Raw genomic sequence first — 23,817 nt, forward strand, 5'->3', positions numbered from 1 at the left:
GTGTGGGGCTATTCAATTGGTACAGTTGTCAATTACAATGTGGATTATATTGGAAAGTGTTTTGGTGGTCTACAGGTGTGACAAAAATGGTGGTTTCTCAGTGGGGTGTAGAATTCAGGGTCAAGGTATGGTGATGCCCCTTTCCATTGTGTCAGAGTCATAAGTGGTGCCACTTCCTGTCTTGTCACAGGGATCAAAAGCCACATGATGTCACTTCCGCGACACCTGGGATTTTTATGAATCGACGTTCATGTTCACTACCACTTCAACATTGGCTCCAAACAATAGTTCTTCTACATTCAACTTCACAATTCCCACACAGACCTCTATCATCTTTAAAAACATTGGCAATCACTCACACACTTCCTTAGAGAGACCAAAAATGATTATCGAAACTCAGGGGGAAGATGATATTCAACAATCCACTCCTTCTCAGTCATGGCAAAAATGCTGGTCTAAAATCCACACCACTTCTCCCACTGCCACCACCACACAGACACTATTTTATCTTCACAACAGGTAATACCTTACCCCTGTATCTTTATATAAATACAAGTAAATAAGTAATTTTATTATTAGGTTAATTAAAATATTTTCAACATACAATATTGGGCATCAACAATCAATGATGAGATAAAAGCCAAAATAAGGCAATGAGTGCTAAGAATGGGGGACCAGTCCAAGATAACACTATCTCATTATTTTATGTAAACGAACAATCATTATAAAAAGGCTTTATTGAGGTATTTAAATGCTGTGATTAAAACCAGTTCAGAGATTTGTTTTTATTTTAATCATTACAACATTTTAAACTGATGCAGTACACTGAGTGCGCGTTATTCTTACAACTACATAGTAATATAGCTTCGTAGACGAAGGGGGAATATCTGGGTTTCTGGGAGGTTTAATAAAGACAGATGTTATTTCTTTTGTCAACATTTATCAGTGACACATATTTGTTTATATTCTACCATTATTTTAGTGCTGTATTAGGTAGTGTCAATGGTCCGGATGGTATGTGTATAATGTCTGCCTTCTATATCAACGGTCTCGTATGTGGGTTTGATGGTGCATTGCTGCTCCATTTCTGCCCTGGTGCCCTTGGTGTGGATGTGGTGCCAAACCCACTGTGCTGCCCGGGCTCTGACCACTGTTGTGTGGCATTGTATATCATGCCTCTGTGCATGATACCATTTTCCATGTTTGTGCTAGGTTGGTATGCATGACTAGTGTGTGTGCCACTTACGGCTGGGCGTGTTCCTGTGGTATGTTACTGAGGTGTCAGGTGTTCTCTATTTTAAAAGTGTGTATTGTGGTTCAGTGGGGGTGTAAGCCGTTTTTGGCTTCAGTCCAGAAGAAATAAGTGTCTCAGTGCCCGCGTCCCACTACTACCACACTCCTGTCACTGAGTGAGCGAAGCACCTGTGCCTCAGCTCCAGGCCACTGCAATACATCTCTTAGCCATTTTTTAACATCTGGGATAGCTGGTGCCTTCCACTGCATTGCTATTAGGCGTTTGAAGACAAAGGCCAGGTCTATGAATCTATGTAATTGTTTGTCACCCTTTTTTTTTGTGCGTATGCCTAGTAGGCAAGATTCCGGAGGGGGGTGCAACTGATGACTCGTCAGCTCCTCTGTTAGTGTAACTATTTTGTGCCAGGCCCTTTTTATGGGCTGGCACATCCATACCATATGTTAAAAGGTGCCTTCCTGATCGCCACACTGTGTACATGCATGGGACGAGTGTGGGAACATGCGGCTGAGTCGATGTGGGCAAAGATACGCTTAATGTAAATAATTAAATTGAGTAAAGCGGAATCTGGGATTGAGGGACACATTTTTTACTTGTTGGAGTGCCTTGGTCCAATCGGGTTGATACAGAGAATGAGATATAGCCCCCTCCCATCTGGCTCTGGCTCCTGTCTGGCCTGTGTTACTGCTCTCCAGGACGGTGCTGTACAGCAGGGATACGACCTTTGCCTGTCCTGGTGATGTTGGGGGCCCCGTGTCACCGTTTCGCTATGTGTTGTGTATGAGCTGTCTCATTGCGCAGTATGTTAGGAAACGGCCTGAGCCTATATTATGTGTTTTCTAGTTCCGCGAATGTCATGAGTGTGCCATCTCTAAAAAAAGTCTCCAACGTGTTTAGACTGGCCTCATACCACGGTCCCAGTGTGTGGTGTGTATCCAAGGCCTTAGCACCCTGAATGCCCAGTAGTGGGATCTCTGGAGAGTAGGGTGGTGTTGGGTTTTCATTCCTCATAAATCTGCCCCTGCATGCTCGGGCTGTGTCCATCAGGTTGTTACTGTGCAGGGGAGGGCATGTGTGGTCCGTCAGCCATGTCAACAAACCAGTCCATAGATAAAGTGCTTCTGGGCATTGGTGAAACAGACCAGAGAGTGACTAGGCTGAGCTTTTCCAAGGGAATTTTAAAGTGCTGATGAAAGGAAACCTTCTGATAACAGATCCATTTTAGAAACCCTATGGTTCAAATACTGTGCCCTTCCAGCATCTTGGAAGCGTAGTTGAGAAACCTGACTGCCTTGCATGATGATTGCACTGGATTCCCGTTAAGTAGGGCTATTACTGCTGGGCGGCATGACCCGACTTGTAGAGACCTCATAGTTGGCCATAGAAGTTTTTGTCTCTGATCTTAGCAAAGCCGGACATACACATAGTAGGTGGAGCAGGGTTTCATTGGTGTTTCTGCAAAGGCAGCACCAATGGTTGGGCCAGAACTGCTTCCAGGGTGGGATGAGGTCCTTGGATGGAAAGGCACCAAAACGAATGAGCATCAGATCACCTTTTCTGCCTGCAAATAAAGGGAAGAAAGATTTTGCTGTGGGCCCCAGGCTGCGTACAGTGGCAAAACTACCCACGTATGCCATTTATGCGTGAATGCAGCCTTGTCTAAAATACTTGAAGAAAGCTTGGCTGCGTTGTTGATAATCCACTTAACAACATCATATTCCATGGGCATATGCCATGCCCCTTCTAAATGCAAAACTTTTATTGAGTGTTATATGACCGAGTCCAGTGAAGTCTTATTGTGGGCATGTTTTTCAATTTCCAGCCACCACTGATGTGAGAGCGAATTCGCTGTGGCCAATAGTAGCCTCCGGCACAGTCTGACCAAGGCCACATTCCTTACTGGGCCCTGATGGTGCTGGCCAAACTCGAGCCTGATTTAGGCTTGCGAAACATGCTAAGTCTGTTTAGTGGTAGTCTGTTAAGGTCCCCACATCTTTCCCTATTAGCAGATCCGAGCAGTAAGATAATGAAAGCATGAATTTTGTGCCAATAACCTGGAGGAGATGGAGTGTTGAGGTGGTACGTGTCTTGTACTGTGGAGTTTTAAATGAGAAAAGAAGGATGTTTGCTATAGCTTATCTGGATGAAAGATGAGTTATATAAGTACAAATTATCCACAGACAATATATATTGGACTATTTATATTGGACTTGCCAAAAAGAGGGGAGTGACCTTGTTCAAATGTTATTTGACTATCCTCGGATCAGCTGACTGGTTACAGGTTTGGGTTAACCATTAGTGATATTTGCATGATTTCTTCTCCATTTGATAAAATGCATATGTTTGGGGTAGTACTTCTACTATAAGGAACATCTCTGTTATGGTGGGGAAGTTTGCAGATTTGTGAATTGTAATTGCTTTCCAGGTTATATTGTCCAGCTGGAAGGATGCCCAGGAGGTTACTTTCCTTAAATGGTGGAATATGCTCTGCATTTATCATAGGTTAGTCTATGCTGCAATCACTTCCAGAAAGCAATCAGTCAATCAGTCAGGCGATTCATTCTGTGGATCCCTCTTTCCTTGTGCCTCTCTCGAACATTGCCTACCTCCCCTGCTACTCATCAGTTTGAACCCCTATTCACTCTATTTGATTTCTTCCATTGTCACTGATAGTCAATATGACACAGTTGTATCTTATACCCTTCACTTTCTCATAATAAGTTTCTACCCCCTCCTCCCTTCTTTCATCCGTTCCCTCGCTCATTCATATTACAAAATTAGAAAATGCTGAGTCATACCATTTATTCATTCACTAGAATGTTTATTTGTTCATTAAGTATATAGAGGTTAAAATCATTGATCCTGGTGGTGTTATAATGACATTTCTATTTACTGTATTTTAGTGAATAGCATTTTAGCTGTGTTGTACTCATACTAATGTAAGTTTCGTACTTCTTTAATAAAGCATTTCAAACAAAAGGTTCTGACTGTAAACACTATTATAGCACCTAGATACTAAGCACTATAAAAACAGTTAACACTGGAATATACACACCGCACAGAGTTACTCTTGAAATCATGGGACCAACACTTGTATTGCAGTGATTTGGCTTCAGCAGTTGATAAGAAGTCAAATGTTCACAGCCTGCCCGCTGTCCCACCACCCAAAGGATAAGAAGTGTCCATCCTTCTAGGAGAGGACACCAGTCTTGTGGCGTCAGAGGGTCCGGTGAGGGTTTCCCTGTACCCAAACACAGGTTCTGGAATCCCATTGGTCGACTAGCCAGTGTGCTAACTATAGGAGGGTAGATGCTGGCCTAGGTTGAAACACAACCTGATATGCTCAGATGACACAAAAAGGGGCCCACTGGTCACAGTTTAGAGTTTTTAGAGATTTTAGTAGCTGGGCACTTGGGGATGAGGCTGCTTGCTACCGGTGCAGGACAAGCAAGGGAAAAGCTTGAGACAATGTACGCCCTGGTGCGGGGACCAAGAGTTCCAAAAGTCAGTTCTTCAAAAACAGCAATCTTCCCCAACTAAAGATGGTAACCAGACACACCCCACAAGTCTCTACAGCACAGTGGAGATATCAGCGATATAGCAACCTCACTTTCAGTGGGAGTAAGAGCGTTCCTCTGTTTCCCTTTTTAGGGTCGAGCCTGCGTCGCATGCCCTTGCGCATGCGGATCGCTAGCGAGATGCTTTAGGTATTAGAAAAGGGTTCGGAGCCCCGTCGACGTCACGTCAGTGTCTTTCATTGGAAAGTTGGCTTGCCTGTTAGAATCCGCTTCTTTTGATTAGTGGAAGGCATGCATAGGTCATGCCTTTTCCGTTTGCCCTCCTCGAGCGCAGCGACCAAGTACAGAAAACATGCGAGGCTCGCTGGGTTTGTGGACTACTTTTTCTCTATTGATAAGTATTATTACGTGTGAACTGTAGCAGCACGATCGCGCTGTTTTTTTCTTTTAATGCAAGAAAAATCCGGTTGGGAGTTTACAACTGTGAACAGCTGTAACTCTGACAAATGCGAGACCCTAGTGCATTGTAAATGCTTGTTGTTGACATGTGGCAGGTTTCCTTATGTTTAGTAGCAGCTGCCAATCTCTTTGTGCTTCAGACTTGTCACCCTTCCACAGGCCCTCACAGGTAGCTGGTTTTCTATTGGGATGCTACCTTTGGTTTGTGAGCTGAAGCCCAGATCCTTCCATCAGAGTGGCAACATCCTTTCTGCACACAAATTCGCCACAGAAACACCTTCCCTAACCCAGTCCCTATTCCCAGGTCTTACTGGTAGAATGAAAATCCAAGGGGATTCCACTCCTGGACAAGTGAAACACCAAAGAGCCCACTGGTCCCAAATGGACAGGGACGGATGCTAATTTTGAATTCCTGGGTACCTAGGAAGTTCTGAGGTTATGCATTCTGCACATTAACTGCATGATCACTGCATGAAGGGCAGCCTGTTGTCCTCCTCCCCGGCCTCCTAGTACCTGTGTGCCTTTTCCCCAGGGTGGAATGTTTATTAGCTCCATGCAAGGGGGCCCTGGCAACAGGAGAGTGACCATCACACTAGGAAGTGGTGGGCTGTCCCTGCAGAGGAAAAGCTTGAGCTAAGCACTAAGAATCACCAAGCCTCTGCAAGGACTGGAGAGGGGCCTGATACAGACATACCAACCTCGCGTTCCATTAAACACAATGGAAGACCCGATCCATCCTCACCCAGAAAGCACACTCTCTCTCAGCACACACATCATAGGCAAGATAGAGGCTGGTAGAAACCATGTAATGGAGACTGCACAGGCTTTACCAGGAGGGAGTAGGTAGGCAAACCCTTCCCCTCAAGGGGTACAGGTGCCCCTGACTATAGATTAATGCTCCCACCGCTGCCAATCTGCCACAGCCTGGGAATAAAGGGAAGTAGCCACTGTCTGTAAAAGAGTGGTGAACTTTGTTTGCCCTCCTCACCCTCAAGTGTATTCAGATATGTGCATTTCTTTGTACACATGCACATATTACTTATGAATAAAAATATTATTATACTTCCTTATATTTATGCTAAATAAATGTACAGATGTATTAAATATCATTGAAATGTATAGACTCCTTATATTTATGTGTAAAATGTATGAAGGTCATTACATTAATAGCATAACTAATTGAGTTCATGTGTATGGGTCTCTGTTTATTATGAACACACATATAACAACATATTACTATGATTAAACAGAAAGTATGTGCAAATGAGAACTATTCAATACACTTATTACTTCATGTACATAAATCAAAAATAATAAAACCAAATAACACTAATTAATGGAAAAAAACAAAAATAATAGATAATATAAATATGTATCACTCTCTCTTCTGAAATATCCCCTACCTTCTCTCCCTGTCTCATCCCAAACCTCCCTCTCTATTACTACTATTTACTACGATGAACCCCAAAATAACCTTTTCAAACTCTTCTCTCGACTGTCCACCCTTTATCCCATTCAATCATCTAACCGGCTCTCCGACTGCTCCAAACCTCTTTTACTGCTATGAAATCCCACATAATACTTTCTAACCACCTCTCTTCTCTATCCATCCTTTACCCTATTCATCCAGCTAACATACTCACATGTCCACCACTTCCAAGAACAATTTGTATTTCCATCTACTAATCCGCTATTGCACATTTGGGTTCTGGAGTAGCGTGGTACTCATGAAAAGCACTTCACTCCCCATCAGTGGAGCTAGAAATACAATTACAATACAGTCTGTTTAAATAGAAAGACCACCCTCATGTCTGTCAAAGCTGAGAGTGAGTGAGCCCACTGAGAATACTGACAGCAACTTTCCAGTGACTTTCCAGCTGATCAACATAGGGCAGGGACGCACGCTCCCCAGGGCCATGCAGAAGAGTCTCCCTCACAAGACAGATGATGCCCTCGCGTAGTGTTTTTACGACGATCACTTTGGGAAACTGCCATTGAGGGGTGATTGCCAGCAGACTTTGATGACATTTTGCCCCCATCTTTCAAATCTTGTAAAAATTAAGGGCCTAATTTAGATATTGCCCGACGGGTTACTCTATCTCAAACGCAACACATATCCCATCTGCCGTTTTACAATTCCATTATATCCTATGGAACTTGTAATACGGCGGACGGGATATTCGTCACATTTGTGACAGAGTAACCCCTCTTCCAATCTCTAAATCAGGCCCCAAGTCTGATTACCAAATATTGCAAATCAGGGACACAATCTGATCAGAAGACGGAAGATTATTTTTCTATTTTCCATACCTGGATTAAATGGGCCATCACAGGAAAGCATTCTCAAAACCCAAGAAGACATGATCAAACATAGTAACATTCCAGAACACCTATTGTTTGTGATTGTTAGAGATGCAAGACTGAGTAAAGAAAACTGGATGGCTCCATTAATGCTGCTACAGCCATGGTGAAAAATAGACTCATCGGTCAGCTCTCTTTCTTGGGGAAAATGAAAACATTATGGCTGGAATGCTTGAATGAATCACAGCCGCTGCTAATTAAGGTGAGCCGCATTCCAATCCATTCTTTTTTTGCTTACTGCGACACTAGAAACATGGACACACCACAATCAACAGAACCATTGCCCTGCTTCAGTAGGAACAGTCTAGCCTGAAATGTCAGACCATGTCCCCTCTGAACTGGACCAAAGAAGTCTACCCTAGTTCCGGCCTCATCCTTGGGTTGCAGCCCAGTGCCACAGCATCCTTCCTAAATGCAGCGGGCAGCATAGGGGACACATGTGCCCCAAATATGTGTCTAGTTGCACTCACTTGGTAATGTTGTGACTGTACTCAGGTTTCCGTCTCCTCCGATGCTGAAAGAACAGAAAGAAATGATGTGTTAAGTATCTCTCAGTTTACCCATTTTTGGCACAAAAGTGATCCAAGACACAATTGTGGGAAATGTCAAAAGTGGTGTTAGCACCATATACGGTGAAGGCACAGCAGGAAAGTCAAGTCTGTTAAGTTAAGGAGAGGTTTCAGAAATGGGGTAGCGCTCACCTCCAGGAAAGTCCTCGGTATTGAGTCAAGACTTCAAGTAGATTGTTAGCGCCCGCCCCGTTCCCTGCCTGTAATGGGGAAACACAAACATTGGGATGAATTCTGTAGCAGATAAGGCAAGCATTTGCAATGCAATGGGTCTCGTGTTTTCTTGAGTTAGAGCTATTGGCGTTGTAAATTCCTAACTGGGCCTTTCTTGACACATAAATTGAAAATGAAAAGTAAAACAGTTAACATAAGCGAGCTGATTCAAAGCCCCAAGCTTGAGAACGAAGAAGATACAGAAAAGGAAAAAGAAGTTCACTCGCAGTCAAACATATCGACAAAAGTGCAATTATCCATGTAACAGAGTCGGTGTACAAGGCAGTAACAAAACTGCCCAAAAGAGGGACAAACTTAAAGCATTTACCAATGATTACAAAGGATTTTTAAAGTTGAGGGCCACCAACGAGTGAAAGTGATGAGCATGCGGTGGGCGTGATTAAAAGCCCATAAGACTTACAACAGGTCAAAGTGCTTGCGTGCTCGACCTAAAAAAGTATGGCAAAATCAGGCAACAGACAACAAAGTGATTCAAGGAAGGCAGGCTTAAATTAATTCCACGCTATTGCTTGAGGATGATTCAAGTCCTTTGCTTCTCACGCACCATGCCATTATTTAGACATGACATGCCATATGCAAATCAGACTTGGTCCTGCTCCAATAGGAACAAACAGCTCAAACACCCAGACCAGGTCCCATCCAGACAGGACCACAAGCCAGCCCTAATGACGCTGACAACATTTTCTCTAACTTTCAAAGTAGAAAAGTTACTTTATCCACTTCTTGTTCTGGACACAGAGAGAAATCAGTTTGTATCATCCTTGCCCTGGTAAAAATACATTTTTGCACGACTTCCTACTGTGTAAACAGCAAAACATCTGGAAACAGGTTTGCCCAATTATTGCATCAGTGCAAAGTTCTATACTCTGGACCAAGTCCCACGTGTGCGCCTTGCCTTGCAGAATTTTAGAAAAACAATAATTTATTTTCAGTGTTTGAGAGAATTATAAGTTACTGCTTCATGGAAATGTGCATGCTGTAGGTCACTATGATATTGATTGGGCCAACAAAATGAGCATAACGGTGTGGTGCCCATTTACCAAGACCACATAGATCCCTCCCAAAAGTGTCTGTAATTGTAACTAGGGATTCCAATAGTAACGAGGAATTGTGCTGTATCCAGGAATGGTGCAGCGCTTTTCAGTGTACAGGAAAAACAGAATTTTGGCACCTTGAGACCCCCTCCACCTGGCCCCACAGAACTGAAAAGGGCCTTTTTTGTGCTGTTTGCAGTTTTTGGTACCCTCACTGGGTTTTGCTGTAAGGCTGCTGCCTTACTTCGCCTCATGGGAGCATGGTCCTCACTGTCTCAGCATCTAAGGTACTCCATACTTCTACTACGAGTGGTCCGGCGGCAAACCACCCCCTTTGTCTATGGCAAAAATCACTTGGCTGGTTCTGGACCAGGTGAAGGAGAGGGCCTCTTCAGAGGAGGTAGCGCATGCCATTGTTCTGCCGGCACAAGGCGCTACACTGAGGAACTCCACACAGTCTACGCACCATACTGTACTTACCGTGAGTGAGTCTCCCAGCGCTGCAACAACCTTTATGTCAGCAGGCCTCAGTGTGTGAACTGGCAAAACAAAAAACGACTTTAATACCTCTAAGCGCTACAAAGGATGGCATAACACATAATTTAACAGTTACAGTGTGGTATGTTTACAGTACATCAACCTCCAGCAGAGCTCTATATGTGCCTTGTACACTGCTCCTGTGTTTTCTATGGTGACGCTTACACCCTGCTGTGCCATACGCCAGTTGGACCCACTCTCGTGTATTCGCTGGGCTTCCACCCAGGATGTGCCACAAATCATCCCAATGGTCTCTCTTCTGCTGTGGGTTGAGCTTTACTCAGTAGCTCAGCGGCACACGGTTGTGTGTACTAACTTTTCGTTTTGACTATATGTTTATTTCTTTTGTATCGCGCTTGTGTGTTTTAAATACCTGAGGGTGTTTTTAGACATCGTACACATACACAAATACTATGTATGCATGTGTGTATGTATGCATGTATGTATTAATTTACTTATTCATTTTAGATCGTGCTGACTTTTGACATGAAGTAATATTCAAAGAATAACTGACTTCAGAAACAAAAGTATTGATAGGACAGTGAAAGCCCCTGCTCGATCAGCGAGGAAGGCGGAAGCAGAGGGCTGGAGCCCGCCCCAGAGTATGCTCTTCGATACATTTTGTGTGGTGCAGTAATCCAGCCATAGGCCAGGCCTCTGGACTAGGCCGTCGCCACGAGGGACCAGGCCTCCATTATGTGTCTGTACAGGACTGAGTATTGCCAGAGTCTGCTTAGATCTCAGGCTGCTCATCAACATTTAACAAGGAGCTGTTTTTTATAGCGAGCCCGAGATCTGAGGCCAGATTTACTAACATTTGACGCAGCGCCGTGCAACGCAGCAGGACAACTTGTTGAGCTGTGCTCTGTCGAATGGAGAGGGCCGGAATGCGCCATATCTGCTAAGATATGGCACATGTCTGCTTTCTCATTGCACTGGCGCATTATGTGCTGCCTAGGGCCAACGCATGCACCCTCATGCCAGGGTCAGACTGGCCTATAAGGTAGTCAGGCAGTGCCTGATGGGCCAGCCCGAAAGGTCAGTGTATGGGCCCGTTGTTTGCCTGTTTTAACATCTGCAGTTGATGCCCCTTATATTCAAGCAAACATTCTACATCTTTCAAAACATTAATACAACTTGTCTTTACAAGTTCAAAACTATCCAAATTTGCAAACATGGTCCGCATTTTTAGCTATCTAGTTCACTCATGGGGGGGGGGAGGCACCTTTATTTTGGTGCCAAGGCCTATTTTCTATCCCAGTCCCACTTTACTTTGCGCCTTGGAGGGAAAAAGGGTGCCTGCATTACATGCAGGATTGTTTTTGTGCAGAACGATACACCTTCCTGCACAAGAGCAAACCTTGTAGGCTTTTTCCCCTTTCTAAGTGTGCTGCAGAACGCAGTACACTTAGAAAAACGAATCAATTATGATGCATTTCTAGGTTTCCTACTCTTAGTAAATCTGAAAATATGGCAAAAAACATGGGTAGGTCAGTGCGAACATCCACTCTCCACCCATATAAAGCCTCCCCAGCGTAGAGTAACGCAAGCCAGTGACCTGCACTGCCTTGCGTTAATCTGGATTACTGCTTAATCTGGATTTACCAAGCCACACAAAACCACACAAGGTGGCTTTGTATGGGTCCCTAAATGTGAGTTAAGGATTGTGTTACCCGTACATAACCTTGCATGACGTAATGCGACCCTGTAGTAAATCTGGCCCCTCTTCTAGAAAAAAAACCCCTGTGCAAATGAGGGTCAATGAGTTACAGCAACACTTTCCGAGGTAGCCCTTTTTGTTTCTATTCTGGCCCATCCTACCTCCCCAGATTTATTATTCTTTACAGCTTTTAATTTTTTTTAAATATGTCATTTCAGCTGGTTTAAAGCATGTACCACAATTGAAAAATATCTTGGGTTCGAGGTTCCACTCATGTCTGGAGGTGATTGAGTCTCTTCTAGAGCACATTCAGCTGAAAATGTGATCAGAAAGAGAGCTCGGAATCTAATGCAACTTTTATTTTGACTGATGCTGGGACACACGCAGTGCTTAATTTGTAAATAAAAACGTGCCGGTGCCCAAAGCTCTCCTCTAAAACAAGCGGTTGCTGCAATTAAACGTGCAAGCACGAAATAATGAGGAATCGTAAACCTGAAGCCATATCAGGCCTCTTTAATCCATTTACAGCCACTCCGTGTCCCTCCAACTCACTCTTGCGGCTTTCTGCTTTTTCCCTTTGTGACGCTTTTTCGTTTTTCTCTTCCTCCAACTTTTCCATATGTATCATTTGCTCGCACTAAATGCCTGATGCCGAAAAATAAGTGCTGGCCCTCAAAAGTAAGTGCCGGTGCCCCGCACCGAAAATCAACAACTCAAATTAAGCAATGGGCTCACGACGGGGAAAACTCCCCCATAACCATGGCCAAGAGGCTGCAACGATGTTTGAGTTTTGAGCGGTGGAGAAGGCATTGGGAGCTGCATCCTAATTGGTTCAGAGGTCAAAGTGGGCAGGGATCAGAGGAAGGGCATTCCCAAGCTTTATTAATTTGATCAAAACAGTTCCAATATTTTTTCACTTAAAGAAAGAACTGCTCCTGAATGGTTGAGTTGTTGCAGGTTAAAGGGGGAGATGGGGGACTCCTTTGCTATCAGTTGAAAAAAGGGAGAGGCAGCTAACTCCTTCTTTACAGGTGCCTGCTACTTGAAACACATATAAATGCATATACTTTGTTTAATAGGCTTCAATTAATAGTATCTGGAATTTGTGCTTTTAATGGAAACCTATAGAAAAGATTTGCGCTAAGTACAATCAGCGTTTTACTAAAACATAACTTTTGAAAGCACTGTAAACATTTAAATACAATCCCTTTGCAACAGCCAATTACCCACTAATCTTTACAACAAGAAAAATGCATTTCTGACAAATGAATTTAAGTTGCATTTCTTTTTCCTTTAAAGTCTGTGTGTTATGGTTTCTATGCAGTTACCTGTAGGTGAAATGCCAAAAAAATAGTTATACAATATTTTGTGCTTTTTAGCCACATCAAGAGTCCCATACCCACACTTCCTCATTGTACTGAGGATCACAGTTCCCATACTTTTCTTTGTACACTTCTACTGCTGAGTTGGTTCCAGGTTCTGGACTGGATTCTGATCTGAACTAGGCATTATCTACATCAGGCAGTGGGGGTAAGTAGGACACATGTCACTGGAACAACCTGCACCCCTCCAGACAGGAAGGTTCAAACCCAGGGCTCTCCCATGATGTAGTATTCCTCAGTGCTTAATTTGACACAGTGGTTTCCTATGTTTTGCACCAGCACTCAATTGTCAACACCAGCACTTATGACAGCTGCCACATGGTGGCGCTGTTTGTGTAATTTTAAGATGAGGAGAACAACAGCTGTTGATTAATTCAATATACCTTAAAACCAGCTAATACCCAGTGCCCAAGCCATTCTTATAGCTTTGGGGGCCTCAAATATTCTGAAATATCACACTTGCAGCAGTGTAATGGTTAGTAGTTGTGTAGGTCCTGTCACTGACAGTGCTGGCATGGGCAGTGGGTGGTACAAGCTGCAGTGGCCTCCTGACGAGGACCCTGGTACTAACATGTTTTACAAATTAAGCACTGGTATTCCTGCAATGTATTGCTGTTTTGCCCAATGAAGTTGAAAGCCACCGACAAGTCACACAGGACTATGACATTGACTGGCATAACCGGGTTCCTGCCCATGGTTGTCAAAAGTAGAAGTCAAGGTTGATGCCCTGCCGACCAGCCTGGACTGGATCACACATATTGTTGCTGCATTATTGGTATATGCTATGCTGAAAAGGTAGGCATAAATTAGGCTTAAATTGTTAACACAATTTCCATCACTTTGACAGTTTGCAGGAACTGCGAATGCTCTTTAAAGATGGATGCCGGATAGATTTCTTGAGATGAGCCACAAGATTTTGCCCTATTTTAGAAATAGGTGAAAACGAAAAAATCACAGATTTCTAGAGAAAAATTTATAGGAAAAATCTTCAGATTTCTTGAGGAAATGCTAAAGTCGGAGGAGAAGCCACAGTAGACACCCCCACAAACTCCTCAACAGAATAAGTCACAAACCATACTCTTTCATACAAACCATAGAGCGTGCACACAGACACACACTCACACCCCCACACACATACAAACAGAAATACAGTGCAATGAACAAATTCCTAAAAATTGAATATAGCTCATACAAAGACACACATGGTCAATCTTCCTGTAAACATGTGCAACAACATGAGATTCCAAGACTATGGATGGAATACTTGAAGAGCAGCACATGATGCTAAACAGTCTGACTGCACCCGGCTTAAAATAAATATATTGATTCCTACCTGAGACAGGAGTGTTCACTGAAGGGTTCATGTCTGGACACGAGATTGTTCCTCCAATGTTTCTTTCCTAAGAATACAAACCTCATGTTAGCTGTCACCTGTACACCTCAAGGATCCCATGCGAACAAACACTGGAAGGATTCCTATTCAAGGGGATTAGACCAGCACTTCTGCCCTTCCAGACACAGATGTGAATCATACACATTCCCATGAGGTGCTTGGCATGTTCAGGGTCTGGTAGTTATAGAGATGGAACTGAGCAGAACCGCAACAAAGCCACCACAGCCTACTATGTCCCGGTGCACCATGGGAAACCAGGCCCATATGATGCGGCACCTGCGAAGGGTGAAAAGGGACCCTCCTAGTTTCCTTTCTCGCTTGCCCCGGCACACCTAAAAAGCAACCAGCAGCTCCCTCCGCATGACAAGGCAGAAAGGAGTTCTCTGCCAATGGATCGGAACTGGAGCCCAACCACCCTGTGCAAAACTCAGACCGTCATCAGAGCAAACAGACAGGAAGCATCATGCTTTACAAGTTGTTGAGACAATCTACCATTTGGAAGTGGTTTTGTAACTCTTGGTTATCTGTCTGTGTAAATATTCTAACAAGTATTGAGAGAAGTTTGACTGGGCTCTCTATTTCTGTCAACCATGGATTCACACCCCAGCTTCAGCATCTGACACCTTAAAAAAAGAAAATCAAAACCTGGTTAATGGACTTGTAGGCAGGTCTTGGCTGAACAGGGGGCGGTCAGGAGGAGGAGGGGGTCTACCAGCAGATGGATCAGGATTGCACGCAGAACTAGAACTACCGTACAGACAAGGATTACTAGGACCAACGGGATAAGAAGGGCAAGCAGGACCAGGACCATGAAGATCAAGAGAACCAGGAGGACCGGCAGTAGTGGGGTTCAAAGGAACAGCCCATAGGACAAGGAGCACAAGACCAGGGCCAGAATGGTGAAGACTAAGAGTGCAAACACAAGAACAATAAAGATCAGGTGCCTGTTTGAACAGCGTTAAGAGCATCAGGGCCAGGAGGATCAGATCCAAAAGCACCACAACCGTGTGGACCAGAACCACTAACACGGACATCGTGGAGTTAGGATAAATGGGACCAGGAAGAACAACAGGAGTAGGAATAAGACCAGGCTTGGGAGGTAGTTCATGTAGGGGCACAAACCAGGGGCTCAGTTCCAAGAATAAGACCTATGACCAAGAAGATCATGACCAAAAGAAGATAAAACCAGGAAGACCAGGGGGAGGTGAAGGTCCAGGAACAGGTAGATCAGGAGAACTATGCCTAAGAGGATCAAGTGGTCTGAGAAAAATAGGACGAGGAGGACAATGAGGGTCAGGATATGAGGGAACCAGGACAAACAGGTCCAGGGAGGACCATAGAAGATCCAAAAGGACTGGATCAGGACTGGGACCAGGACCTATCAAAGATGAGAAGAATCGTGTCTCAGAAGACTAGGAGGACCAAGACCTGGAGGACCAGGTGTGCCACTTAAAGACCAATATGAGGAGCACCAGGAGCACGAGGAATAAGATCAGAAGAAGGAGGACGAGGAGGGTGAGAACCAAGATTCAGACCAGGAGGGTGAAAAGGAAGATCTGGACCAGGTGGAGGAGGATTAGCAGGGGTAGGAAGACCAGGGACAGGGGGACCATGGTCAGATGGCTAAAAAGGAGTAGAAGGACCATGATAACAAGGGTGAAGCGGACATGCCCTTTGTTACAGAGGTTGCACCTCTTATAAACAATTCTTAGTTACTCTTCTTAGGCCACAGACTCACAGGCTGTTACATTTCCTTCTTGTCACAAATTTTTGTGAGTCCATAGTTTGTCAAAAATACAGCATAGACTGTTATCGGTTCCGTTCCTCAAAACACCGACTCTAATGGCTCCATGTCTTATGGCTCTACTCACTTTCTTAGCTGTAGCCAATTTATGAGAGCCCAGAGTAAACTTGTTTTCCATTTCTGTCATTGTATGTCTGAGACACCACATACAAATCTCCTCCTGGTGTCTTTGGCACCATATTGCTACACCTGCTGTTGAGCATCAACAGCCTTAAATTGTCCTTTCCCTCATTATGTACCCTCTTCTTCTGCGCTTCCCCATATTTGCTGGGTGGGCAATAAATGGTGTCCAACCACCTCTGCAAAGAGCATTAACCACTGTTAACACACTGGTCAGATGGAAATAATGCTTTGTGAAAGTTAAAAAAAAAAGAACATTGTTTAGCAGTTGAATATTTTCTAGGGAATAGGTTTATTTTATACCTGAGCCAGGGATGTTTCCTTTTCTTTTTCAGGTGGAGCAGCTGCAGGTCTGTAGTCACTATTTTTGGCTGTTATTAAATAGGGATGATCCTGTGGAAAAAGAATAACATTTGTGTGCTAGTTTTTGTGCAGTCTCGTGGAGTGGAGTCTGAACGAAGAAGAAACATATTTCATTATAGTGATCTCAGGCGGACAAGAGAAGAGGAGAAGCTGTAGTTGGAGAAACCGCCTTAATTTGTGGCACAAAACCCCAGATTCTCTCTACAATATTGTGTGTGTGTCTGTCTGTCTGTCATGCAGGGAGATGTTTGCTTTAATGCTGCCTGTGATTTGTGTGGGAAGCTTGCAATGCTTCTATCCAGGTTCTACCAGCAGTGCTTAATTTGTAAAATAATGAGTGTTGGTGTCCAAAGCTCCGCTCATTAGCCCACAGCCGGTGCCATTAAATGTTAGCACGCCGATTACAAAGGCTGCACAGTCTTCAATCCACCTCATGATTCCCTAATCAACTTACTGACACTCCTTGCCCCTTTATCTCACTCTTGCAGGTTTCTGTTTTCTCCCTTTGAGATGTTTTTCCCGTCTTTTTCTTCCCTCGTCTTTCCTCATTGCTTGTTTTTCCTCTCTTGCTCTTGGGAAATGCTGGACGAGGAATCATAAGTGCTGGTCCACAAAAATGAGTGCTGGTCTGCCCCACAGGCAACCACCAGCTCAAATTAAGCACTGTCTACCGGGGCTGCTTGGCAGTGAAGTTCGATAAAAAAGTGCCTTTGTCAAAGCTTGTCGACACTTGTTGCTGTTCTAGCTTCTGTATTCAATATTAACATTCTTGTTTTAAGAATGTATTTATTTTTGTTTTATGTTATAACAAACAGCAAAACAGGGCACCAATCTGCACCCGGAACAGTTGTACAACATCAGAGGGTGCAGATGTACACAAACATCTGTACACACAGGTCAAGCATACACCAGCCAGGAGCAGTGCTTAATTTGTAAATAAAAAGGTGCCCGTGCTTAAAGCTCTCCTCTGAAACATGCGGTTGCTGCAATTAAATGTGCAATGACGGAATACCGAGGCAGAGTAACCCTGAAGACATCTTGGGCCTCTTTCATCTATTTACTGACACACCCTGCCCCTCCAGCTAACTCTCGCAGCTTTCTGCTATCTAACTTTGTGACTTTTTTTGCTTTTCTTTTCCTCTGTCTTTCCCATTTGGGTCTTTTGCTACAAGAGCTCGCAGCGAATGCTTGAGGCAGAAGAATAAGCCCCGGCCCGCAAAAATAACTGCCGGTGCTCAGCACTGGAAACAACAAGCACAAATTAAGCACTGACCAGGAGTAGCATCAAGAAGGATAAAGAGCATTGTAAGTTGTTGACATTACAACATTACGGTACCTGCTGGAATAGATATCACATTGACGGTTCTGTCCTCTCCATTGCAAAGTTTTATCCAGCACCCCCAACCCTTTAAAAATTTGCGTGAGAAAACCCTAGTACTATAAAATACTTTTCCGGTAGTCATTTATAAATCCATCCCCGTCTTCCAATCCCCCAAGGTTGGGACTTCTTTTACTCCCCAACGACTCGCCACGTCTCTTAGCCACCACCAACCCCAGGTAGCAAATAAGGAGTTTAGCCCGGGGGACATCTGCATCGCCCGGCACGCCAAGGAGAATATACTTGGGCTCGAGAGGGGTTTCTGCTCCCAGTGTATGACTGAGTTCTCTCAGCACCTTTGACCAGTACCCTTGAATATCTGGACAGCCCCACATCGTGTGTATAAATGTACCCCTTGCACCACTGCAGTAAAGTGTTGTTTAGTCGATGCATTGCAACAGACTCTTCCCTCCAGCTTGCATTTATTCAAGAGCCATGGTATGGATGGTCCAGCCCACTTTGGTCCAGACCCCAGTGGTTGAAATCATGGATACAGAGTTGCTTATTTTGAGGTCAAAGTTCAACAAAAGTCAGGTTAACAAGTTCATAGGGTTAGCTTACCTGAGGGGAGCACTGTGTGCCTATGAATCCATCTTTTCCCAGGAATCTTGTCTCGGCCTAAAGAGAACACAAACCCATTAACTACTTCGTTGCCAGAAGGCTCCTCCTCTCACGGCCAGGTGGGCGGACCACAGCATGTGGCTTCCTGACATTCAATAGGTACAATGGTTGGGAAAGCAGTGCTTGGCAGATTTGGTCTCTCACAACTTGTAGTGGCATCTGCTTGAGAGATCATCACATCTGTCAAAATACAGTTGCAGAGCCCGGTGGCCGCTGTGAAAAAGGCCAGGTGGACCAGGATGTGTGGTTGTCATGTAAATGATAGCGCCCCGTTAGTGATGACGCGAAACAAGCTGCGTGCACAAACCATTTGAAGGTTGCCAGGGGTGGCACTTTCTACCCATGACTTGCCTCTTTGTACGCCTGGCATTGCCCTTGCCACCCCTGTCCTCAGAAGGAGGAAAGGCAGTGTCAGAAATGAACTAAAATGTCCACATGAAAATGGTCCTGAGTCCAGTTTTAATTTTCATTTAGTCTGAAAACAGCACCTGGACAAGGTAACATTTGCGGAAAATGTAAAAGTTGCAAACTGCAGGTGTTAGGTGGCTACAAGCCACAGACACTTCTAAGCATGAACTCAGTTGTGTACTTCTTCGGACTTTACTGTACAGGGGAAGGAAATTCACATTTTGGACTCCTGCCTTTCTTGTGGGCCTGTGAGCTGTGATCCTCATGAATAAGGATGGACTAGCCTCTAGTCCACAGAGCGGCGACGCCCATTTGAAAGGATGACAAAAAACTGCAATAACAAGTAAAACGTAATTCATTGTTCTTCAAAATATTATTATGCTTTGCACAGATATGAAACCCCATATTCCCTATCCCGATGATCTTGAGACCTTGAATGGTTCTCAATTTGCATTAATTCCACGCTACATAACGCTCTGATGCCCTCTTAGGCCTGGTCCGAACTACACAAAACTATAAAGATAAACTAAAAACAAAAAATAACTAAGACAAGTAAGGATGGAGATTGTGAAGGGATGACTGTGTCTGAATAGTTTCTATTGGGTTGTGGAGTGTGTATTCAGTACAGTGTGATACTAACAGATGCGCTCAACAACTATAGACCCGGGGGTGTATAAAGGGGGTGTTTGTACAACACTGGATTCAGTGTTTCATTTATTTAAAAAAAAAAGCCAGGGCCCTAGGTAACAGGCCACAGCACGTTGCACCACCATGCCACTGACAGCACCAACTCTGCCTACCAAACCTCACACTATTCCGTGGCACCTAAAGCTGTCAAAATCTCCTGGGCGAGATATCACTATTTTCTTAATATATATTTAACAGTTAATACTCTGCTGGTGTGCTCTGCCAAAAAAATAGACAGAAAGTGCCACCAGGTGCTAGACTGTAGGAAGTATGTCCCAGTGTCAACAAACAAGTACTGGTACTGAGTTGTGAAGAAAAACAGCACAAATTAAACACTGATTGTGTTCAAGAGTTGGGCACTTTACAATGGGAGACAGAATTTAATAAGCAGTCTCTAGCACTAACAAGAACCGGAATCCCCGCTAGAACTGTGGCGGTGTGGTGGACCTAAGGAAAGCATCCAAGACGTGGGTGCTCCCTTCTGTCTTTTCTGCCTACTCTTAAAGAAAGCAACATGAACTCTGTTGGTATGGAGTTACCAGCTAATGTTCTAATTACACTAATATTAATTAGAACATTGGAACGTTGGTAGCTCCATTGAAAACAATGGAGTGCTGCGGGCTTTTACTGGCCGGTAAAAGCCCGCAGCGCCAACATTCCAATGTTCGCTTTGTTCACAGCAACAGCTGTGAACAAAGCCTCACGGAGCCCAAGGGGCTTTTAATCCCCTCGGGCTCCGTGAGCAATTTGTTTTATTTAATAGAACATTCTGCCCTGAGTGGCAGAATGTTCTAATAGCCTTAGAACCCGCCGTAGCGGGCTCTACCGGCTATTAAAGGCCCTTTCCCTTGTTAAATGCCCTCGCCTTCGGCTCAGGCATTTAACGCGGGAGCGGGCCTTTAATAGCCGGTAGTATCCGCTATGGCGGGTTCTAAGGCTATATTAGAGCTCGGAATGTTGGAAGCTCCATTGAAGACAATGGAGTGCTCCGGGCTTCTAACGGACGGTAAAAGCCCGGAGCTCCAACGTTTGAATGTTTTTCATACAGCAATAGCTGTGAGCAAAGGTCTCACAGAGCAGGAGGGGATTTCAGTGCTCTTGGGCTCCGTGAGGCCTTTGTTATATTTATAGAAACATTCTGCCTTTTAGTGGTGGAATGTTCTAATAGGCTTATAGCCCTTCTTAGCTGGGCTATACCAGCCACTAAAGTCCCGCTCTTTTGTTAAAGGCCCGAGCCGACTGGAGTGGGCCTTTAATGGCCGGTATAGCCCATTACGGTGGGCTATAAGGCTATATTGCAGCAGTTATGATGCTCTGTAAACTGCCTTTCACTTTGGAAGCTGGCTCTGGTTCCAAGTATTATGACATCAGAGCTTAACTATAATAATTTTTTACAGGTGACTACAGATATCACAACTAGAGTGTAATAAACAAATTATAAACAGGTTTTCATATAGGAATTGCAAGTTTCCATGTATAATAACGGGATAAAATCCCCTCACCACACATTAGAAAATTGTACAAGTCTTTGAGGAGTTGCATGTCAAGGTAAAGGAACAAGAGGAGGTCAAAGCAGGCTTCCATGAATAAGAATAATGATAATAATAACAATAATATTAACAACAACAACAATAACAATAATAATAATAATAATAATAATAACAATAATTGACTCTTACCTGTTGCCATACACATGAATGGCAGATTCTAAGTCTGCTCTGATGGGGAGGAAAGGTACACAATGTGGTGGTGGTGGGAAACAGGAGAGGAGGTGCTATTTTGTATATAGGTGGGTGTGGAGGAGGGTGGATTGAGAAGACAGTGGTGAGGTGGGTGGCAGGACTACAGTTCTTTCCATATAGGTGGAGGGGGAAGGCAACTGTAGAGGGTGGCTGGGGTAGGTGGCGGGGGTAGGTATTTTTTATAAAAGGAGAAGGGGAAGGAATTGGGGATAGTGTGGTCTGGGTGGGTGATAGGATACCAGGTTTTTTTAAAATGTGGGGGAGGGCCAAGGCAGCAGCTGGTGAGGGTTTTCCGAGGCAAGAGGAAGGGTTATGATGAGAATGGTGTGGCAGGGTGGCAGGGGCGTGGGGTGGATGGCGAGAGTGTGTTAGGGGTGGGTGGCAGGACGCCAGGTTTACTAAGCAGACCCTGGAGACATTGTGATGTGTTTGGCTCCTGCCTGACTCTCCTGCACAGCTGATGACAGCAGGTGAGGGTGACATGGAGGTTCTATATATAACAGAATTAAAGATGGGTAGCTCTGAATAAGGGGAAGTTTTTTTACCTTGGGGTTCTGACTGACATCGCAGACAACTTAGAATCCCATGGTAAATATAATCTCTGTTATTTATAGACAGTTTATACATCTAATAATATTATTATCAGCATCATTATTATTAATAATATTGTTGCTATTATAATAAGAATAGGACTAAGAACTACATTAAGAACAAGAATAAACATAAGAATCACATCTTTTTATGCAGCATTAAAGTTGAAATGTTAGCATTTATAAGCTTCCTTATAATTCTATTAAATGATGACTGAGTCCCAACCCTTCCATGGCACTCTGCGTCTCCCTCAGTGCACAGCAGGCGTGCAGTCATGCAGTGCTGGCGTCTATTTTCCCTTAATCATCCATCACACATAAACCACTGCATCCAAAAATGGACTATCTGCATCCCTTATCGCTGCTTACGATATCTCTGATAGGAGATGTACTTCTCCAAGTGGTCATTTGCCAGAAACTAGCAGAATCCAGATAAGGAAGTGACACAAAGAACAGGTCATTGATCACCAGTTCACCTGGCACTAAACTCAGGGAGGTCAGACAGACGCTGTAAATCATGGCGTTACCTTTTGCAAGGCCATCACCCGATGTCACCATTACCCGATGTCATAACGGGCACTGATTCTAGTCCTGGACGTTTTGTCTTACTGCCTATTGCATTCTGGGCTTTGTAGTCTTGGTGTGCTTCCATTGAACTAATCAAACGAACACAGCTGATAGGAGGGATTTGTTGCTCACAAAGTCTAGGGCTGGACGCTGTGTCTGTGATGACTTGGAGTAATGTGGTCAGAGACGTTTTAAGGAATGGGCAAAGTGTGCAACTTCCCAGGGCAGTGGGGTAACAAAACTTGAGCCCCCCCCCCTGCAAAGTCCACTGAGGGGGGCTCCTCCTCCTCCCCGGTCCACCACTGCCAGTTTTTCTGAGGGGCCCCCGCACCCTGGGGGCTTCGGGGGCTTTTGTTATACCACTGGCCCAGGACCCCCACCTTCCAAGGCCCTTCGTGAAGGTGAACAAGTCTCTACTTGACCACTGTCCATTCCATTTCTCTCTCTATAAACCTCCCTCCCTAAGCCTACCTTTTCCCCTGGCTCAGTCTCTCTCTCCACATCATCACCAGGAGTTTTGGGGTCCTGGGTAAGAGCTGTGTCAACTGTTGTGACCCTGTTAAAGTTTAGCATATAATTTAGGATTCTTTGGCATCACAGAAGGCATGTATTATAAGGTTATTGGTAATAAAATTCAAATGTGTTAATACATAGGCCCCCAAAATAGTTCTTTCCTGCGGCCCCAAAAACCTTAAGAGGACACTGAATGTGGTGACCTTAGAGTGAGTCAACCCGTGCCTGTGGCACCTGCCGACCACAGATCCTAAACCACACCTAGGCCATCCTCGCTATCTCCGTTCATGGTCAGAGTTTGATGCTCTATCAGTGATGATGCGCTGATAACTACAATCTATCGCCTCTATCGCTGCTACTCTGATCTGATCTTGTGCAAGGACGTGCGTGCAGAGTGTCCCTGATTACTCTGGAGGAGAGAATGACAGGCTGTCTTTATACAGCACCTACCAATTGTGTAAGCACAGAGATCCTTAGAGCATCAAATGTGTTATTGCAAGGGGAAAATTAATATGGCCACCCCTTCCCCTGCCCTGGCAGGGCCATGCGCCTGCCCCAACCCTAAAGTCACTACTGAAGAAAATCCGCCTTGTAGGTACATTATCTGCGGAAGTGTCATCTACAG

At 44.4% G+C, this 23,817-nt stretch overlaps 1 protein-coding gene across 1 annotated transcript in view; it reads right to left on the bottom strand.

Annotated features, from left to right (window-relative positions):
• PLB1 (phospholipase B1) overlaps positions 1 to 23,817 on the bottom strand; it is a 328,328-nt gene that overhangs the window by 269,252 nt on the left and 35,259 nt on the right. Inside the window, exons 9-14 of the mRNA XM_069236215.1 lie at positions 18,626 to 18,682; positions 16,627 to 16,716; positions 14,340 to 14,406; positions 9,908 to 9,966; positions 8,292 to 8,359; positions 8,061 to 8,104 (exon numbers count right to left, since the gene is read on the bottom strand). Of these exons, the coding sequence (XP_069092316.1) occupies positions 8,061 to 8,104; positions 8,292 to 8,359; positions 9,908 to 9,966; positions 14,340 to 14,406; positions 16,627 to 16,716; positions 18,626 to 18,682 (385 nt within the window). The remainder of the gene's footprint in view (positions 1 to 8,060; positions 8,105 to 8,291; positions 8,360 to 9,907; positions 9,967 to 14,339; positions 14,407 to 16,626; positions 16,717 to 18,625; positions 18,683 to 23,817) is intronic.

This window comes from Pleurodeles waltl, chromosome 5 (assembly GCF_031143425.1).
Source record: "Pleurodeles waltl isolate 20211129_DDA chromosome 5, aPleWal1.hap1.20221129, whole genome shotgun sequence".
NCBI lineage: Eukaryota > Metazoa > Chordata > Amphibia > Caudata > Salamandridae > Pleurodeles > Pleurodeles waltl.